Below are 15,381 nucleotides of genomic sequence, written 5' to 3'. Positions count from 1 at the left end.
GCGGATGTGGTTATTGTTACTCTGATACCCTTCTTCACATCCTATCACTCAAGTGTTTCCAAGTTCCAAACCATGTTCCAGATGTGGTTATACCAGCCACCTGTACCTAGTGGTGAAAGTGAATCTAGAATAAAATACCTTGATCTGATTGCTGGCTGGTGTTTCAAATCAATCTTAGCTTTGTTGGAGGATTAAAAAAAAATCGTTGGAGGATCCGATGACCGGCCTCTGAATCTGATTGCCTCTGGTTTCCCAGTGCTGATCTACTCCGTATCCTTCGCTTGGCTTCATGATTTTATCATGCACTCGTGATCACACCTGATTTCGTGATTCGTCTCTTTAGGAAGCGTTCAGTTGGTTATCATAGCCATCCAACCGGCTTGAGGTTATGCGACCTCAACTTTACATAGTCCGCAGATAGGACGTGCTATAATGCCATTATGGTTAGGGATGGCCACGACACCTTGGTGTTGGTGGTGGTTGATTTGACGATGATATGCTGCCATGCTGGGCGGGTGCATCCCATGCCAATAGTTTTTGGATTGGGCGCCGAACGGCAGTGTTGTGTGGTGTGGTTGGTCGATGCCTCGATGGGATTTTGCTACTTTGCTTCTCGTTCGCGCCTGCTTTCGGTTCTAGCTCCGCAGCGGTGGTGTCATGGAATCATTTGGGCAACCGATTGCTTGGTGGAGACGCCGGCGGCGTGCGTTGGTTGCCGTTGCTATCGCGATCCGCGAGGCCTATGATGCGATTATTGCATCACCATTGGAGTGCGCGGTGATTATTCTGTTGCTGTGGTTTACTTGCTCCGAACGGCTGGACGCCTGGTTATCAGTGTTGATGACTCGTGGTACAATACCGAGATATGGTGGTAATACAACGTTCGTCGCTATGGACGGACAATTATTGAACTCCGGTGTCTAAAGCTCTTGTTGACTTGTTCCCTAGTTCCAATAATTAGGCGGAACAATTGGTGTTAGAGTTCGGTTGGACATGTAGAGTGAGCCATCAAATTCATCCTATGTTATGCACCTCATGCAGTTTGCTTGCCTTGCGATGCCTGGTCGTGTCCTAGGTAAACCACGGCAAACCACTTACCATTATTGTTTCAATCAAATTTCAGTTTGATATCACGACAAGATTGCTGCCATTGTGGGAATCATTTTGGTTTGGCGAGCAAACCACTTACGGTGGCCATAAACAATTAGCAACTGAAATCTTGCTACAATTTTTCTAGACCAAACAGACCTCACGTCTACAAGCAATGCCTGATACGAGAGGAGTACTCTTGGCCGTTTTCAAGTTGAAGATAATGAGGCCTTCAGGCTCCTCTGTTTTCGACGCTTCTCCACCTGAGAGGTCCACCGTCCACGTCGTCCATCCTGGCCGATCACCTTCGTGGCTTCATCCATGGGCGCTGTTGTGGCCTTGTGGCCTGTGGGTGGGTTCCATGCGCCAGCACAGAAGAAGCCCGCAGACATTCCGGCTGTCACCCACTTTCTTTTCCCTTTCCCACTTGACTTTGTGGCTCGTGTATTCCCATCAGCATGTTATGAACATTCTGACGTGTGTTCATAGCCTAGCCCCATTCGGCCAGTCACCCATGGTAGGCGACCTTTTTTTCATTTGATTCATCCTTCAATGGAAGATTTAAGCATATATGTAGATTTGTCTTAAGTCAGTCATTAAATCAGTTTTTTTCACACGCAGTGTAGATGAACCCCATCAATATGAATATATGCGGGCGCACCCCCTATTTCTACGAGCATCTCTGAAAGACGGGATCACCAGACTATGTCACTATTAATGGGTACACTGCCCGCTAATTTCTAAGAATAAATTTTAAAAAATACGAGCATGCCTGCTGAGTTTTGTGCTTGAGCTTGTGTGGATTTATTTCACCACATATGAAATCTAAATCACACCGAACTGCTACCAATATTCAAATTTTATATAGTTTGACCGCAATATACCATGCGCATATAAAAACTATTTTTAAATACTATATAGATAGGCCACATACATTACTGATGCATTATAAAAACAGTTTTTTTATAATATAAAACTACTGTATTAGGGTACTGCATTTATTGATACTGATAGCCTATGTTAAAAGGATTAACATAAGACAGACCTGTAACTTGTGGTAAGACGTAGACGACTTTGAAGGTCCGCCGTGGCGTGCTCAAGGCAAATCGGAGGCTTAGCAGTTGGTGCACCCTGTATATTCACTGTTCCCCTGACATCCGGCCCCGCACATCGGTCTAACCTCACGGGTTCATAGCCCCTGCCCTCGCTGACCGTACGGACAGGCTCCGCGTCCCCGTGGGCGTACAAATAAGCCAACCTGGGCGGCCACACGGGCGCGACTTGACACGCGCCTCCTCCTCGCCGCCGGTAGCCGTCGCAGGCTCGCAGCCCCCACGGCGACGCGGGCACGTCACCGTTCGCCGCCCGGCGCGCGCACGCAGGCGGTTTCGGCAGGGAGCCAAGAACCATAAAGACAGACAGGTAAATAGGCCGAGACGGCGCTAAGCTCTGGTCACGGGGGCCGGGGGATCGCGAGAACCTCCAAAATTCAGGTGGCCTAGAACTCCAGGAGGGAGGTGCTTCGGCAGCGTCGTGCCTCGGATGAGATGGGCGGCGGCGGGAAGGCCGAGAAGGCGCGGCGGTCGTCGGCGCGGGTGAGGCTGTGGGTGGCGCGCGCCAGCACCGTGCTGCTCTGGACGTGCGTCGTCCACCTCGCGGCCTACCGGGAGCTGTGGGCGCCCAGCGTGCTCACCAGGTGGCCCGGCTGCCTCACCAAGCCGCACGGCGTGCAACTCCGGTCGGAGGCGGTTGCTACGGCGGACGGCGGCCAGAGGGAGGCAGCGCGCTCTATGGCGCTTCAGCCCAAAAGTAAATTGCTTGCTTCTTGGTTTCCGGAATATTTGCGAATCAGGGCTTCCCTTCTTTCTTTGGCTAAGAATATCTAAACTTTCTTCTTTCTGTCATTCCCTTTTGAACACCCACTTCTACTTTCTTATCGGGGGAAAAATATTCTATTCTCAACTCGTCCCAAGAAACAGATCAATAACTTCGAATTGTTCAGTTTCCAGCTTTTGTTGTAGTGTACTTGATATGTTGTTTTTGTGCAAAAGTCTGGGGTTATTTCCAGTCCAATTCAATTCTGTTCTTGTTTTGTCTAGTCACCTACCAATTTGTCATGTATTTTCATGAATTCTTCGATGAATTATACCAAGACCCAGTAGTAGCATGGCCAGTCGTTTGATTTGTTCTGTACTGCATTCAGGAATCTACAAAAACAATGGCTATCTGATGGTCTCCTGCAACGGTGGGCTTAACCAGATGCGAGCAGCTGTAAGTACTGTGCATCAAAATCTTAATACAACTATCAGAGAATTATATTCTGAATTGCTGCACTTGTTAAAATGTCTGCATATTAAAGTTTGTATTTATGAATCTCTGTCGCTGTTAAAACGCTGAAACTCAAGCCTAATGGTTCCACTTTTTCTTCCTTTTTTTTGTCAAACAGATTTGTGATATGGTGACAATTGCAAGGTATCTGAATGTTACTCTTATTGTACCAGAGCTGGATAAAGCTTCATTTTGGGCTGATCCTAGGTGATAATTTCTTTCTTCAGTCACTGCAAATTCACTTGCAGTTGTCTTGCCTTCAATTTATTCTGGTACTTTACAGTGATTTCCAAGATATATTCGATGTGGACTACTTCATAGCATCACTGAGAGACGAGGTCCGAATTCTGAGACTGCTGCCTCCAAGACTGAAAAGAAGAGCTGAAATGGGATTTCTTCACTCCATGCCACCCATCAGTTGGTCTGACATCTCCTATTACCATCATCAGGTTTGATTGCATCTTCCTTTTTTCACTAATGCGACATCATGAGCTGAAACTATATCCGAAACCAGGTGAAGATTGTAAATGTTTGTTTGGGGAAAACAGATTCTACCTCTGATAAGGAAGTACAAGGTTCTTCACCTGAACAGGACAGATGCTCGCCTTGCAAATAATGGCTTACCCGTGGAGATTCAGAAACTAAGGTGCCGTGTCAATTATAATGCACTGAGATTTACCCCCGAAATAGAAAACCTGGGGAGGCGTCTGGTTCAAGCTCTGCATCGGAATGGACCATTTGTAGTTCTTCACTTACGGTATGAGATGGACATGCTCGCCTTCTCTGGATGCACACATGGTTGCAGCAAAATGGAGGCTGAAGAGCTCACGAAAATGAGGTATTACATCATCATCCAAAAATTTCTCGAGTGCCTTTTGTAATATATTTAAAAAATTAATTATATTTTGAACTCGGAAGATATGCCTACCCATGGTGGAAGGAGAAAGTGATTGACTCTGATGCGAAGAGGAAAGATGGCCTGTGTCCTTTAACGCCAGAGGAAACTGCATTGGTATTACAGGCACTCGGCATCGAGCGCAGTTATCAAATTTACATTGCGGCAGGTGAAATATATGGTGGACAAAGAAGAATGGCTGCCCTTACCTCTGCTTATCCCAATGTGGTCAGTTCAGCATCTTTTCTGCTAGTACTGCATTCTTATGATTCAGTTCCTAAAACTATTTACTATTGGTGCTGATCAGGTTAGAAAAGAGACACTATTACCTTCAGATCTCAGTCTTTTCCAGAACCATTCATCCCAGATGGCAGCACTAGATTATATGGTATCCTTGGAGAGTGATATTTTCATCCCCACTTATGACGGTAACATGGCAAAGGTTGTAGAAGGTCATCGCAGGTACTTTATCACATCCTAACAGTAATTTTCCAGCAATAAAAGAACTCACATGCATGGTCATCCTTACAAGTGGACCTTGGCAGTTTTTCCAAATTATGTTTAAGCGGCAAATTTTAGGATCCTTGTAATAATAGAAATATAGAATGTTGGGCTGGGAGTAGTGTAATAGTTACTTTCATAACGTGAAACCTGAAGTGTCATGAACTTTTGTCATAATAAACCTGTTAGTCACTCTTCAACTGCTAATGCGATGATGTTTTACTCCTCTTGTGAGCACAGATACTTGGGGTTCAAGAAGACGGTACTGCTAGATCGGAGGCTCATTGTGGAGCTCGTTGATCAGTACAGAAACGGCACACTGAGCTGGGCTGATTTCTCCTCCTCTGTCAAGGCATCACATACCAGCCGCATGGGGGAACCGTCTACGAGGCAGGCGATTCCTGACAAACCCAAGGAAGAGGAGTACTTCTATGCGAATCCACACGAGTGTTTGCACCAACCTGACGATCTGTCAGCCTTGTGGTACCCGCAGTATAACACGCCTCACGGGCGGCCTTTCAGAATTCAGAACCATAGCACGCTTAGGCAGGGTTGGCAAGGACTATACTTCAGAGTGCATTGGCAATAAACGGAGGCCCCGCTTGTTCTGAGGAACAGGCATATGAGAGATAAAAGGGCCTCCTTCACTTAGGAGATTCTTAGACACAGATTGATGACTTGATTCACTGATTCTTTTTCTTTGTCAAAAGTAAAATGTTTTTTGTAATTGTTTGTACAGAAAGAGATAATAAAATTTGTGATTTTGTCTCCGTTACAGTTATGATTGATCTTCCTTGTGACGAAGTAAATACATACCGATGGAGTTCTTCCGGTGTGGAATTCGGCATTTGTTCCTGAAGTGCACTGCAATTCTCCTCCTGTTTTCTTCCTAAAAACGCACGGCAATATCTGCACATGAACTTTAACCCGAACTACTATATTAGGACTTTTTTTTGTGTTCCATGTTGACCTGAAGCTTGATAACTCTAGAAGCTAAGCTTATCAAGTGGAGTAGATGACAAGTACATGAAGGAATATGTGACGCAAGTTCAGTGAGTTGCTGGCATTGGAACTTGGAAGCCGCCGCCGTCTTCCTGAAGCCACGCAACCGGAGCAGTACGCCTCCGGATTCAAGCCACCCGGTCCCTCTGCATGCAACAGCGCACGTGCAGCGGCGCGTACTCGTGCACGCGCCGTCGTCAACCGATCCCCTACCGTCCCAAATCAACCCTACTAGTCCGTGCCTAGGGGTGGTAATAGATCATGGTCCTAGTGGTCTATTTACAGTCCAATAAGGTTCTTAAATTATTTAGCTCAAAATTGTATAAAATTAGAGCCCGACTCTTTTAAAACCCGGCTCTTAGATTTTCTAATTCAAAATCTTGGGTCTTTTACCACCCGTATCTGTGCCCAGCATGATCATCGTCGTACGCAGAGATTTCATTATGAAAAAACTCGTGAAGTTTTTTTTGTTTTTGGCCAGAATCTGAACGCGCCCAACTCGTGGATCAGGTTGCCGACGGGAACTGCGTTGGCGCCGTGAGATGGTGGGCGGCGGCGGCGCGCGCCGGACCCTCTCGCCTCGCATTTTTGTTTTCTTTCCCGTAGTGCCGTTGGATCGCCCGATCGTGACGAGGTTCGCATGCGCAGCAGTCGCTGGGGCCTGGCTTCTCGGAGGCTTCGAATCTGGCTTCCCGTAACCACCATGGCACCATCTCTCTCTCTCTCTCTCTCTCTCTCTCTCTCTCTCTCTCTCTCTCTCTCTCTCTCTCTCTCTGGGCAGCTGAGTCCACAGCCCACCAAACCCATCCAGTTGGCATTAGTGCTCACTAATCAACAGCCTGGTGTAGTGCATTAGTATTAGTGACGGATTGCATGATCGCGCACTACTAGGTCAGTGCGTGTGGACTAATAAGAGTTGCATTGGTTCAGCACCACGCCACAGCCAGCCAAGTCAGCCACACGGCGTATAGACAAGACAAGCCCTGCCTCCCACCGGAGAGTGACCGCGTCTCCTTCGTTGCCGTGCTTGTCCTCATCCGGCTACACGGATCGACCCTCGCTGTCGCTGGGTCACCGTGGCTGCGTCCCAACCCAACGCGGGCGAAGCGTCAGCGCGTCGCGTAGTCAAGGCGGCACATTCGCGCCTTCAACGGACGTGCCCGGTCGGTGGATGGCGGTGGCGCTGCTGGCACGGTTCCGCGGTCGTATCTCGGACCCGATCTCCCCCGCCGCCGCCGCCAACCGTCGTGACGTCCGGCGACCATCAGGCCACGCCACCCCACCGACCTGCAACTGCAACCGCCGGTGCCGCCCACCCGCCGGCGACGAGATAGTCAACTAGCTTCGGCAGGCGACCCCGCCCCGCGCGGCCACAGTTTCTGGTGCCCAGCCCGGGCCGCGGTGACTGACCGGTGACGGGACCGGAAAGGGAAGCCAACACCGCCCCCTGTGAGCCGATTCTGCAAGTTTGCATTGCACTGACCATGGGAGAAACAAGAACAAGACGATTGGTTCACTGAGACGGGGCAACGACACTATGCAGTGTACTCCCAAGAAAAAAACTTGACCTGAAAGACCGCCCCATGGCATTGTTTGAGAGGTAGAATGACCTTCTCACAGCAGGCCAAGAAAACCCACGAACTCCTGCCCCACCCGTACACGGAGGCCCGTCGCCTTGTGAGTTAGGCCGGGCTCCACAGTGCTTTGGACATGAAGCAGGCGAGGGGTTTTTTTAACCTCAACCTGAAATTCGCTCCCACGAGGAGTCGAACCCAGGACCTGAGGAGCGCCGCTAGGTTCCTCTAACCAACTCAGCTAGAGGCCCTTTGGCCAGTGTACTCCCAAGAGAACGAGCAACTTGACTAACAGGCAGTCCGGTACAGTTGTTGGAGATATATTACAGGTTTACTACAAGCCTACAGCATAAGGTTTGTCAGGGTGGGGAAGCTTCTCATATGAATGGAAGCCTGTGTACAAGAGCGGCTTCACAATCCGCGATGGAAGCTCCAGGGTTTTTTGTTTTTTTTCTAAGTGAACAATGGACTAAAGAGGACGGCGGGAGCGATCAAATGAACGAATGCAGCGGGGGCCTCCTTCATCACGGAGCCTTTCACAGCTAGCACAAATGTACAACCAATCCAAAAGAGCCTCCCGTTGGCTGGTTGGCTGGGAAGGAAAGAATGATCAATCGGGTCCGGGAGCGAGGCAGGGACCATCATCAGCTGTTGCCCGGTTTATGCCGCTTTGCTGCATGAGAGAGGTCTTCAGCGCCGCCACCCAACATTGCCAGCTGCTGACCTATTTCGTCGCTAGATGCTGGGTCCGTTGGTTCCTACACGGAATTGAAGTGCCATGTGAAAACATGAACCAGTGGAGATAAATGGGGTAGACGAAAATGTTAGTTTTAGATGCCTATGTGATAATCACCACTGAGCTTCCAAGGTTTGCATAGAACACTGCCCAATATCTATCAGTACTAAGGATGCATACACTTTCATCATCAACAGGGAGGCTCGAATTTTCAGACTTTATCATCTCAAACTAGACGTGTTGAACAAACGATTGAACTAACTTCAGTTTGCTGGCATGCTATGTTTTAAATGAGCATCTGTGCTGTGCATATGGTGGAGGTACTATACCTTGGAGGGTAAACCAGCAGCAGGTCTCTTGACTGCTCGCTTGCCCAGGTTGATTTGCACAGAGATGCTGGATTGGGACAAATCCACACCTGAGCTTTGAAGGGCATGAGTCAACGAATTAAGTAACCTGTTATGAACAAAAGAAAACAAGTAGATGCATCAACATACTTTTATTTTTGGCAAAGATAACAAAATTTCTTAATTGCCACGCAATTTGCTCTCTGAACACAGCATCCTGAAAGAACCCAAGTACAAATGAAATACCAAGAAGAAATTTCAGGTGGGCAAAACCTACTGCTGGGCCCACTCAAAGGAAAAATGACTAACAAAGAAAGAAAACTATGAGATATTGACATTAAGGACCAAAATATTTAGGTAGGAAAAACATGAGTAACAAAGTGATATTCTTTGTGACTCACTCTTGGGAATATTGACTGGATACACTGATTGTTCCTTCATCGATTGCCAACTGCTGGTTGTTAAGCATTTGACTGTTCACTGCACAATCATCCACAGGGGACGGATCTGTCCATTGGGGTTGGGACTGAGATAAAGCATTATCTGCATATAAAGAAAGACTCATAAGTAACCAGTGCTGCTTCTAGTCTCAGAAAGCACCTCAGAGAGTAATGCAGGATCACAGGTGGATCATTGATCGTACTTGTAATAATTGCCGGAGTTTCAGCTGATCTGTAGCACACGCTAGCCATGTGATCATTTTCAGTCTGATTCTGTGCCCCTGATGCAGCAGATGTCACCATGTTGTGATTATCATCGAGCTTCCCAGTGAAATTAGATCCAGGTGAGGATCCATTTCTCATGAAATGTGAAGGGTCAGGCAGGGAATCTCCTGGGATTTGTCCTTTACTCTGTAGCACAAAATAAGTATACATAAGATGTTTGCCCAAAAAAACCAATATAATCCTAGAGATTCGATAGGGTAAATGCATTATTAGCAACAAACACTTGCCTGCGAATTTTTCCAGAATGATCGAAAATACATATTTGACTGCAAAATGTAAAACTACACTCAGACAGACAACCATGAATTGACTGTTCCTTTCCTAACAACAGTAACAAGTATTGCTGCTTTAGAGCAGGAAGCAATTACCCATGGAAGCATCTTTGCATTTTCTTGGTTCCATTCTGGGAATGTAGCCTCGTACTTTTGTACTTTCTCTTGCAAAAACCGTATGTATTCAATAACCTGCATTAGAAAGGATGGCAAGAAAAAAACCATGTTAATCAACAGAGAAAGATTACGCCGATAAAATTGGAAGGTGTTGAAAACCTTACCTCCAAGAGAAATGTTGCTTTATCTCTCTTTTGATCATTGTGTGGCAACAGCTCCCTAAGTATCTGAAACCTGTAGGAATGATGCGGAGTAAAAGAAAAAAATCCATACAGAAGTCAAAACTTATTTCTGTGCATAGAATTAATCATGGAATTACAAAAACTAATCACCTATCATTGATTTTGCTGCGTCGGCGCTGCTCTGTGGCTGAGTGTTTTGACCGTGGTGTGTTTGGCCGCTGATCTGTACCACCATCGCTGCAGCTTCCACCCTTCCTGTCCACCCTTACTGTCAACTCTGTTTACACAGACACCATCATAAGTACGTGATAGCATAGAAAATGATGTGTAAGCCCTTTTTTACTCATCTTACAATAAATTATAGTTGTGCCGCTTCTTTTTATGCACAAATTTTTTTTGAGTGCCATACCATGGTTTTGTTATGGCAAGGGATACACAGTAGAATCCAAGCTCATGCTGGGATGTCATTATGCCAAGGGAAAGAATTATGGGATATGACCAATTTTGCCTAACTGTAACACATGCTCCCTCAGGAAGAATGAGGGAGAAAAGGGCCATTGAAAAAAAAAAATCTTGCCCGCCTCCACCTCCAGCTGGAGTTGGAGAAAGAAGACTAAGCAACGCAAAAATCTCAGCAGCCCTAGGATGTGAATGATCCCCTGCATGGAAGGAGTGCATCTCTCCGTTGATATCAATGGAGCTGCACCCTGTTTCCTTGCTAACACCCCTCTCTCTCATGGTGAGCCTGACACCAGCAACATGGCTCCACATTCCAGCAGATGCATACAAGTTTGCAAGCTGCACATAATGACCTGCATTGGAATGCTCCAGCTCAAAAATGTGCTGCGCGGCACACTCAGCCAGCGCCATGTCTGAGTGTCCATGCATCTTGCAACCGTGAAGCAAGGCACCCCACACACTCATCTCTGGCTTGATTGGCATGTCCATTATAAAGTGATAAGCCCTGTCAAGATGACCAGCACGAGCAAGCAGGTCCACCATGCAAGCATAGTGCTGGTGCTGGGGCTCAATCCCATAGTCATGTTTCATGGAATGGAAGTAGCTCCACCCTTTCTCCACAGCACCACCATGGTTGCAAGCTGAAAGGAGGCCCAGGAATGTCACATCATTGGGTTTCACCCCAGCACGCTTCATGTCCTCAAACAGGGTAACAGCCTCCTTTACATGGCCATGTGCCCCATAACCAACAATAAGTGCACTCCAAACGACCACATCCCGCTCCCTCACGTGCATCCGTTCGAAGATTGTATGTGCACGGTCAATGCTCCCTGCCTTGGAATACATGTCAATTAGTGCTGTGTTAACAAGTACATCATCCTTAAACTCGCTGCCTCGGACATAGTCCTCCATCCACTCCGCAAGTTCGACAGAATCAAGCTGAGCACAAGCCAGGATCACCGACCGTAAGGTAACAGAGTCGGGTGTCATGCTCCTCGCAACCTTCCTCATCTGCTTGAAAAGTTGCACCGCCTCTTTAGCAAGGCCATTCTTAGAATAACCTGATATCATGGCATTCCAAAGGATCACGTTGACCCGTGGGATTGGCACCCTGTCGAAGAGTGCCCTGGCAGCCATAATGCACCCAAACTTTGCATACATGGATGTCAGCACGATCACCACATCTAGTTCATTGTCAAAGCCACTCTTGACAACTAAAGAATGAGCTGCTGTGGCACCAGGCAAGTCATCAAGCTCCATATACGCTTTAAGTACAGTTACTAGCAACACAAAGTCAGGGCACACCTCACTATGCATCATTGATGCAAAATGATGGAGCCCCTGCAAGGGGCAGCCATTCTGCACAAACCCTGATATTAGCGAAGTCCGTGAGACGACATCCCGGTCGCACATTCCCGCAAACACTTGACGTGCACTCCAGGCGTCCCCACAGGCAAAGTACATGGCAATGAGCGTATTGTCCAGGAAACGAGCATCCACCGCGTGTGCGGCAACGCGTAGCGCATGGGCATGCGCTGCACGGCCAGGGGTGGACTTCAGCACGTCTGCGATGGCAGGGGCGGGTGGGAGGAAGGCCGGGTGGCGCGCGCGGAGTGCCAGGTAGTGGCCAAGCGCGAGGGAAGGCAGGCGGAGGCGAGGCGCGCGGCGGCGTGGAGGAGTTGCGGGGTCGGGTGGGGAATTCCGTCGAGCAGGTGGCGAGCGAGCGGGCGGAGGCAGGGGGACGCGCGCACGCGGCAGGCAGCGCGGAGCAGCGCGAGCGCGGCGATTGCTGGCGAGCCGCGGAGGCGGCCGGAGACAAGGAGGTGGGCGTGAAGCTGGTGGACGTGGGCCGGCTGCCACTGCGAGCCGGCGCCCGGCGCCGTCAGCGCGTGCGAACCCATCCCTTCCACACTACCCGTCCTCTTCCTCACCGTGGACTCTGCTAGACCAACACGGAGCACTACACCCGATGAGTACAAGAGTGGTGGGTTCTCGAAAACAATTTTTAAAAAAAGGAACGCGGGGGGGGGGGGGGGGGGGGGGGGGGGCGGAAATCGTCAGAATTCCTGGGAAAAAATTACATGCTCCCATCAACCCAGGGCTGACATGCAACAAAGATGAGCAGATTTCTCATAGATTCAGCGAAATTGGGGTACTAGTATACCTTGGAGCGAGGAGGAGACCTCGCGGCGCGCGGCGAGGCCGTCGTCGTCGTCGAACCCCGCGCCGCCGCTGGATCTGGAGCCGGACTCCATGACCGCGGCTCTTCCGCCGCGCCCCTTCCTATCCTGCGGCGGCGGGGGCGGCCTGGGCTGCCCGGCGCCGGCGAAGGGGAGCGCCCACTGCTGCTGGTGCCCTGCGGGGTGGAGGCCACAAGACAACAAACACACAAAAGCGCCCGCCTTTCAGCTTTAGCCTTTTCTTTTCCCAACAGCTACCGAAGGATTGCGCAGGCGGAAGGCGTGCGGCCCCACATGCCGGTGGCGTGGTGGGGCGGGCGGGGTGGCAGCTTGCTAGGCGCCCGGCGTGGATGCAGCCGGCGCGGCTCGGCCAGTAGTGGGCCGGGCCCGGCTGCCGAGCACCTGGAGCTCACGTGTGTGGACCGCGCGATGGGACGCGACACCACAGAGAGAGAGAGAGAGAGGCTGGATTGCACGGGCAACATGGGCCCCCGAACGGACCCGGCTTGCTGGCCGGTGTACATGCACGAGGCCCGTTGGCCGTTCGTCCTCTCCCTCTCTCTGCATTCATTCTAGACTCCTCTCTCTCTCTCTAATGCACTGTTGAGACGCGCACGTAAACCCCGCGTGCACGAGTAACCAACAACACCACACGGCCACACGCACGCGCGACAGCGCTGGCGTGTCCGTGTGCGTCGCGCATGGGCGCACGCTACGACCAGCCAGACGAAACCGTGCCACTACCGTGGTGTGGGGTGGGTGTGCGACCGGCGCGGCAGCGGCAGGTACGCTGCTGCTTGTGTGCGGCTCGCGAATGCACGCGGCAGGACTAAGTTGAGTGGAGTGGTGAACGCACCTCGCGCGGCCGGCTGGTGGAGCGCCGCCGCGGGCTGGCCCCAGAGCACGAGCGGCGGCTCCGCCTTGACGACGGCGGCGGTCGCCGGTGGCGCGACCGAGACGGGTGCGGGGCAGATGCTGAACGTGCCGACGCCGCCGGGCAGGGGCAGCGCGTGCTGCTTGGAGGTGGCGGCGGCGGCGGGCACCTGCGGGTGGCGATGCCTGCTTTCGGCGCCGGAGGCGGCGGCGGGCAGCAAAGGCGGCGCTCCCGGCTTCTCCAGAGGCTGCAGGAAGTTGTGCGTCTTCAGGAAGAAATTACCACCTGCATGCAGTAGCTTTTCACAGCGTCAACGCTTAGCTGGTACTCCAAAGCGAGTGAGCAGTGAGATTGAATAGAATCGACACGATCGGTGGGTAATGACTAATGATGATACCCGCGCGTCCGGCTAATCATGATTAGGCGGAAGCCCGTGGGTGGCCGGGTGGGCCCCGGCCAGATGGGATGGAAGGCCGTCGACGCCTCCTTGCGTCCAACCCACACGTGATCCGCCGTTGCTTTTGCTTGTCGCTTCTTATCGCCAGCCAGCTTAGTTTGCACGAAATTTCATTTATTTAAACTAACCCCCAATCGCCACACGTCGGAGCGACTAGCCGATTAATTTAATTAATTAACTGGTTCGAGGCTTGGAGCTAGGCTCTTGCTTCTTTCTCCGCCTGCCGCCGGCGCCGGTCGTCGATCCCCGCAGGAACGACAGCTAGCCGAATTGTGCGACCCCCTCTTCTCAGATCTACCTACCGCTACCGCGGAGCTCGAGCGCGAGTAGATCAATTTGCCATGACCGAGAGAGAGAGAGAGAGAGAGAGAGAGGTGCATGAATACAGACCTTGAGAGGGAGGATGTGGCATGGAGTCGTGGAGCTGGAGAGGAGCGTCCTTACTAGCTGTGGCGGCGGTGTACAGCGAGAGGAAGTCGTGCTCGTGCGTCGCCGCCTTGTTCCCTGCACGAGCTCACGCATGCGGAGGAATGAGAAAAAATTCAGCAGAATTCGGCGATCGATATGCGTCCACCAAGCAATGGTTCGAGAGAGAGGAACACAAAATAAAGCAAGCCATGGTAAGTAACCATGTATGCGTGCGAGCTGGCAGCATGCGTACCTTGGATGCCCATAATCGTCGCCCGTCAATCGCCGCGCCGCCTCGCCATGGACGCCAGCTGCCCGCGCGCCGCCCAATTCTCCTCAGCTATAGCCCCGCCTTCGTCGTCGTCGGTCGTCGTCCACCGGAAGAAGCCGCGCCTGTACAAGAAGGCAGCACCTCGGATCGCACGGAGAGCTCCCTGCCTCCCTCTCTCGGGCTCTCACGTGACGTACGCGCGCGAGAGGCGTTTCTCTCTCTAGCTAGCCACTCTCTCCTCTCCTCTCCTCTCCGACCGACGTTGCTTCGGCTTCGCTTCGCTTCGTCTTCTCCCCTTCCTCGCCTTCTCTACCAGTAGCTAGCCAGCCAGCGATCTGCGGCTCGGCTGCTCGCGGGGACGCTTTATAGTTTATACGGCGCGGCGCCCGTCAGCTGACCACGCCCGCACACCCTTCGCCGCGCACGCGAGTGGGGCGGGGGCCGAGACGGCGGTTAGGCCCGGGCGCGCACGCGCCGCCCCGGTTAATCCTCCCCACTCGCCGGGCCCCCCCTGCTCTCTGCCAAAGCGCCGGGCTTCCTGGGGTTAATCCCGAGGCGGGCGGGGTCACGCACGCGGGTTAATTAGGGCGGGCGCGATTAGATAGGTGGCCGTGGCCCGCTGTCGACGGGGGTGAGAGGACGCGGGGTCACGTGACGGTTGGGGGCGCGTGGGGCCCGCCAGGCACATGAGGCCGGGAATTGCGGGCATCCCCGCCGATGGAGACGGGCCCCCCGGATCATGTGCTCCAGATTCGGCCAGGCGCCCAAGGCCACTCCGCCGCCCCCCGTTCTCACCCACGCCGCGCCGGCCTCCGGTCCTCGCTCCGCCCCGCCCCGCCCGGGGAGGCGTCGTCCTCCGTCGGGATATAGATACGAGGGACGACGGATCATACGTCCACGCGAGAACCGCAGCGAGATCGCTCGATGCGGCTGCGGCCGGTGACAAAAGTTACCTCAGCTCCAC

The 15,381-nt window shown here is 51.7% G+C and overlaps 2 protein-coding genes across 4 annotated transcripts; one reads left to right on the top strand and one right to left on the bottom strand.

The window, feature by feature from the left end:
- The first annotated feature begins 2,372 nt into the window (after positions 1 to 2,372).
- Positions 2,373 to 5,590, top strand: LOC120682150 (rhamnogalacturonan I rhamnosyltransferase 1-like). Its single transcript, XM_039963915.1, has 8 exons — positions 2,373 to 2,898; positions 3,293 to 3,360; positions 3,536 to 3,624; positions 3,701 to 3,866; positions 3,966 to 4,255; positions 4,336 to 4,540; positions 4,620 to 4,774; positions 5,054 to 5,590. Exons 1-8 carry the CDS (start codon positions 2,637 to 2,639, stop codon positions 5,400 to 5,402), a joined length of 1,584 nt encoding a protein of 527 aa, XP_039819849.1. The 5' UTR covers positions 2,373 to 2,636; the 3' UTR covers positions 5,403 to 5,590.
- Positions 5,591 to 7,651: 2,061 nt separating this feature from the next.
- Positions 7,652 to 14,768, bottom strand: LOC120682123 (transcription factor BIM2-like). 3 transcript variants are annotated; one of them, XM_039963882.1, is made up of 12 exons: positions 14,400 to 14,766; positions 14,129 to 14,242; positions 13,264 to 13,566; positions 12,392 to 12,583; positions 9,919 to 10,045; positions 9,751 to 9,820; positions 9,566 to 9,661; positions 9,425 to 9,463; positions 9,116 to 9,323; positions 8,874 to 9,015; positions 8,455 to 8,581; positions 7,652 to 8,147 (listed from the first exon to the last, which is right to left on the bottom strand). In XM_039963882.1, exons 1-12 carry the CDS (start codon positions 14,410 to 14,412, stop codon positions 8,034 to 8,036), a joined length of 1,545 nt encoding a protein of 514 aa, XP_039819816.1. In that variant the 5' UTR covers positions 14,413 to 14,766; the 3' UTR covers positions 7,652 to 8,033. The 3 variants fall into 3 exon arrangements, with proteins under 3 accessions (XP_039819816.1, XP_039819821.1, XP_039819827.1); XM_039963887.1 differs by lacking the exon at positions 9,425 to 9,463 and having other exon boundaries at positions 14,400 to 14,768; XM_039963893.1 differs by lacking the exon at positions 12,392 to 12,583 and having other exon boundaries at positions 14,400 to 14,761.
- Positions 14,769 to 15,381: the final 613 nt, after the last annotated feature.

The sequence above is a fragment of the Panicum virgatum genome, chromosome 2K (assembly GCF_016808335.1).
Source record: "Panicum virgatum strain AP13 chromosome 2K, P.virgatum_v5, whole genome shotgun sequence".
Classification (NCBI taxonomy): Eukaryota; Viridiplantae; Streptophyta; class Magnoliopsida; order Poales; family Poaceae; genus Panicum; species Panicum virgatum.
This window is presented reverse-complemented; position numbering and strand designations above follow the sequence as displayed.

Bases quoted from the DNA above. Each gene is read 5' to 3' on its own strand.
- LOC120682123 (XM_039963882.1), bottom strand. The intron at 9,016-9,115 runs GTACGATCAATG...CTTTATATGCAG, and splicing joins AACTCCGGCAATTATTACAA to ATAATGCTTTATCTCAGTCC. The intron at 8,582-8,873 runs GTGAGTCACAAA...TGTTCATAACAG, and splicing joins TCCAGTCAATATTCCCAAGA to GTTACTTAATTCGTTGACTC.
- LOC120682150 (XM_039963915.1), top strand. From the start codon at position 2,637: ATGGGCGGCGGCGGGAAGGCCGAGAAGGCGCGGCGGTCGTCGGCGCGG. The intron at 4,256-4,335 runs GTATTACATCAT...TGAACTCGGAAG, and splicing joins GAAGAGCTCACGAAAATGAG to ATATGCCTACCCATGGTGGA. The intron at 4,775-5,053 runs GTACTTTATCAC...TTGTGAGCACAG, and splicing joins GTTGTAGAAGGTCATCGCAG to ATACTTGGGGTTCAAGAAGA.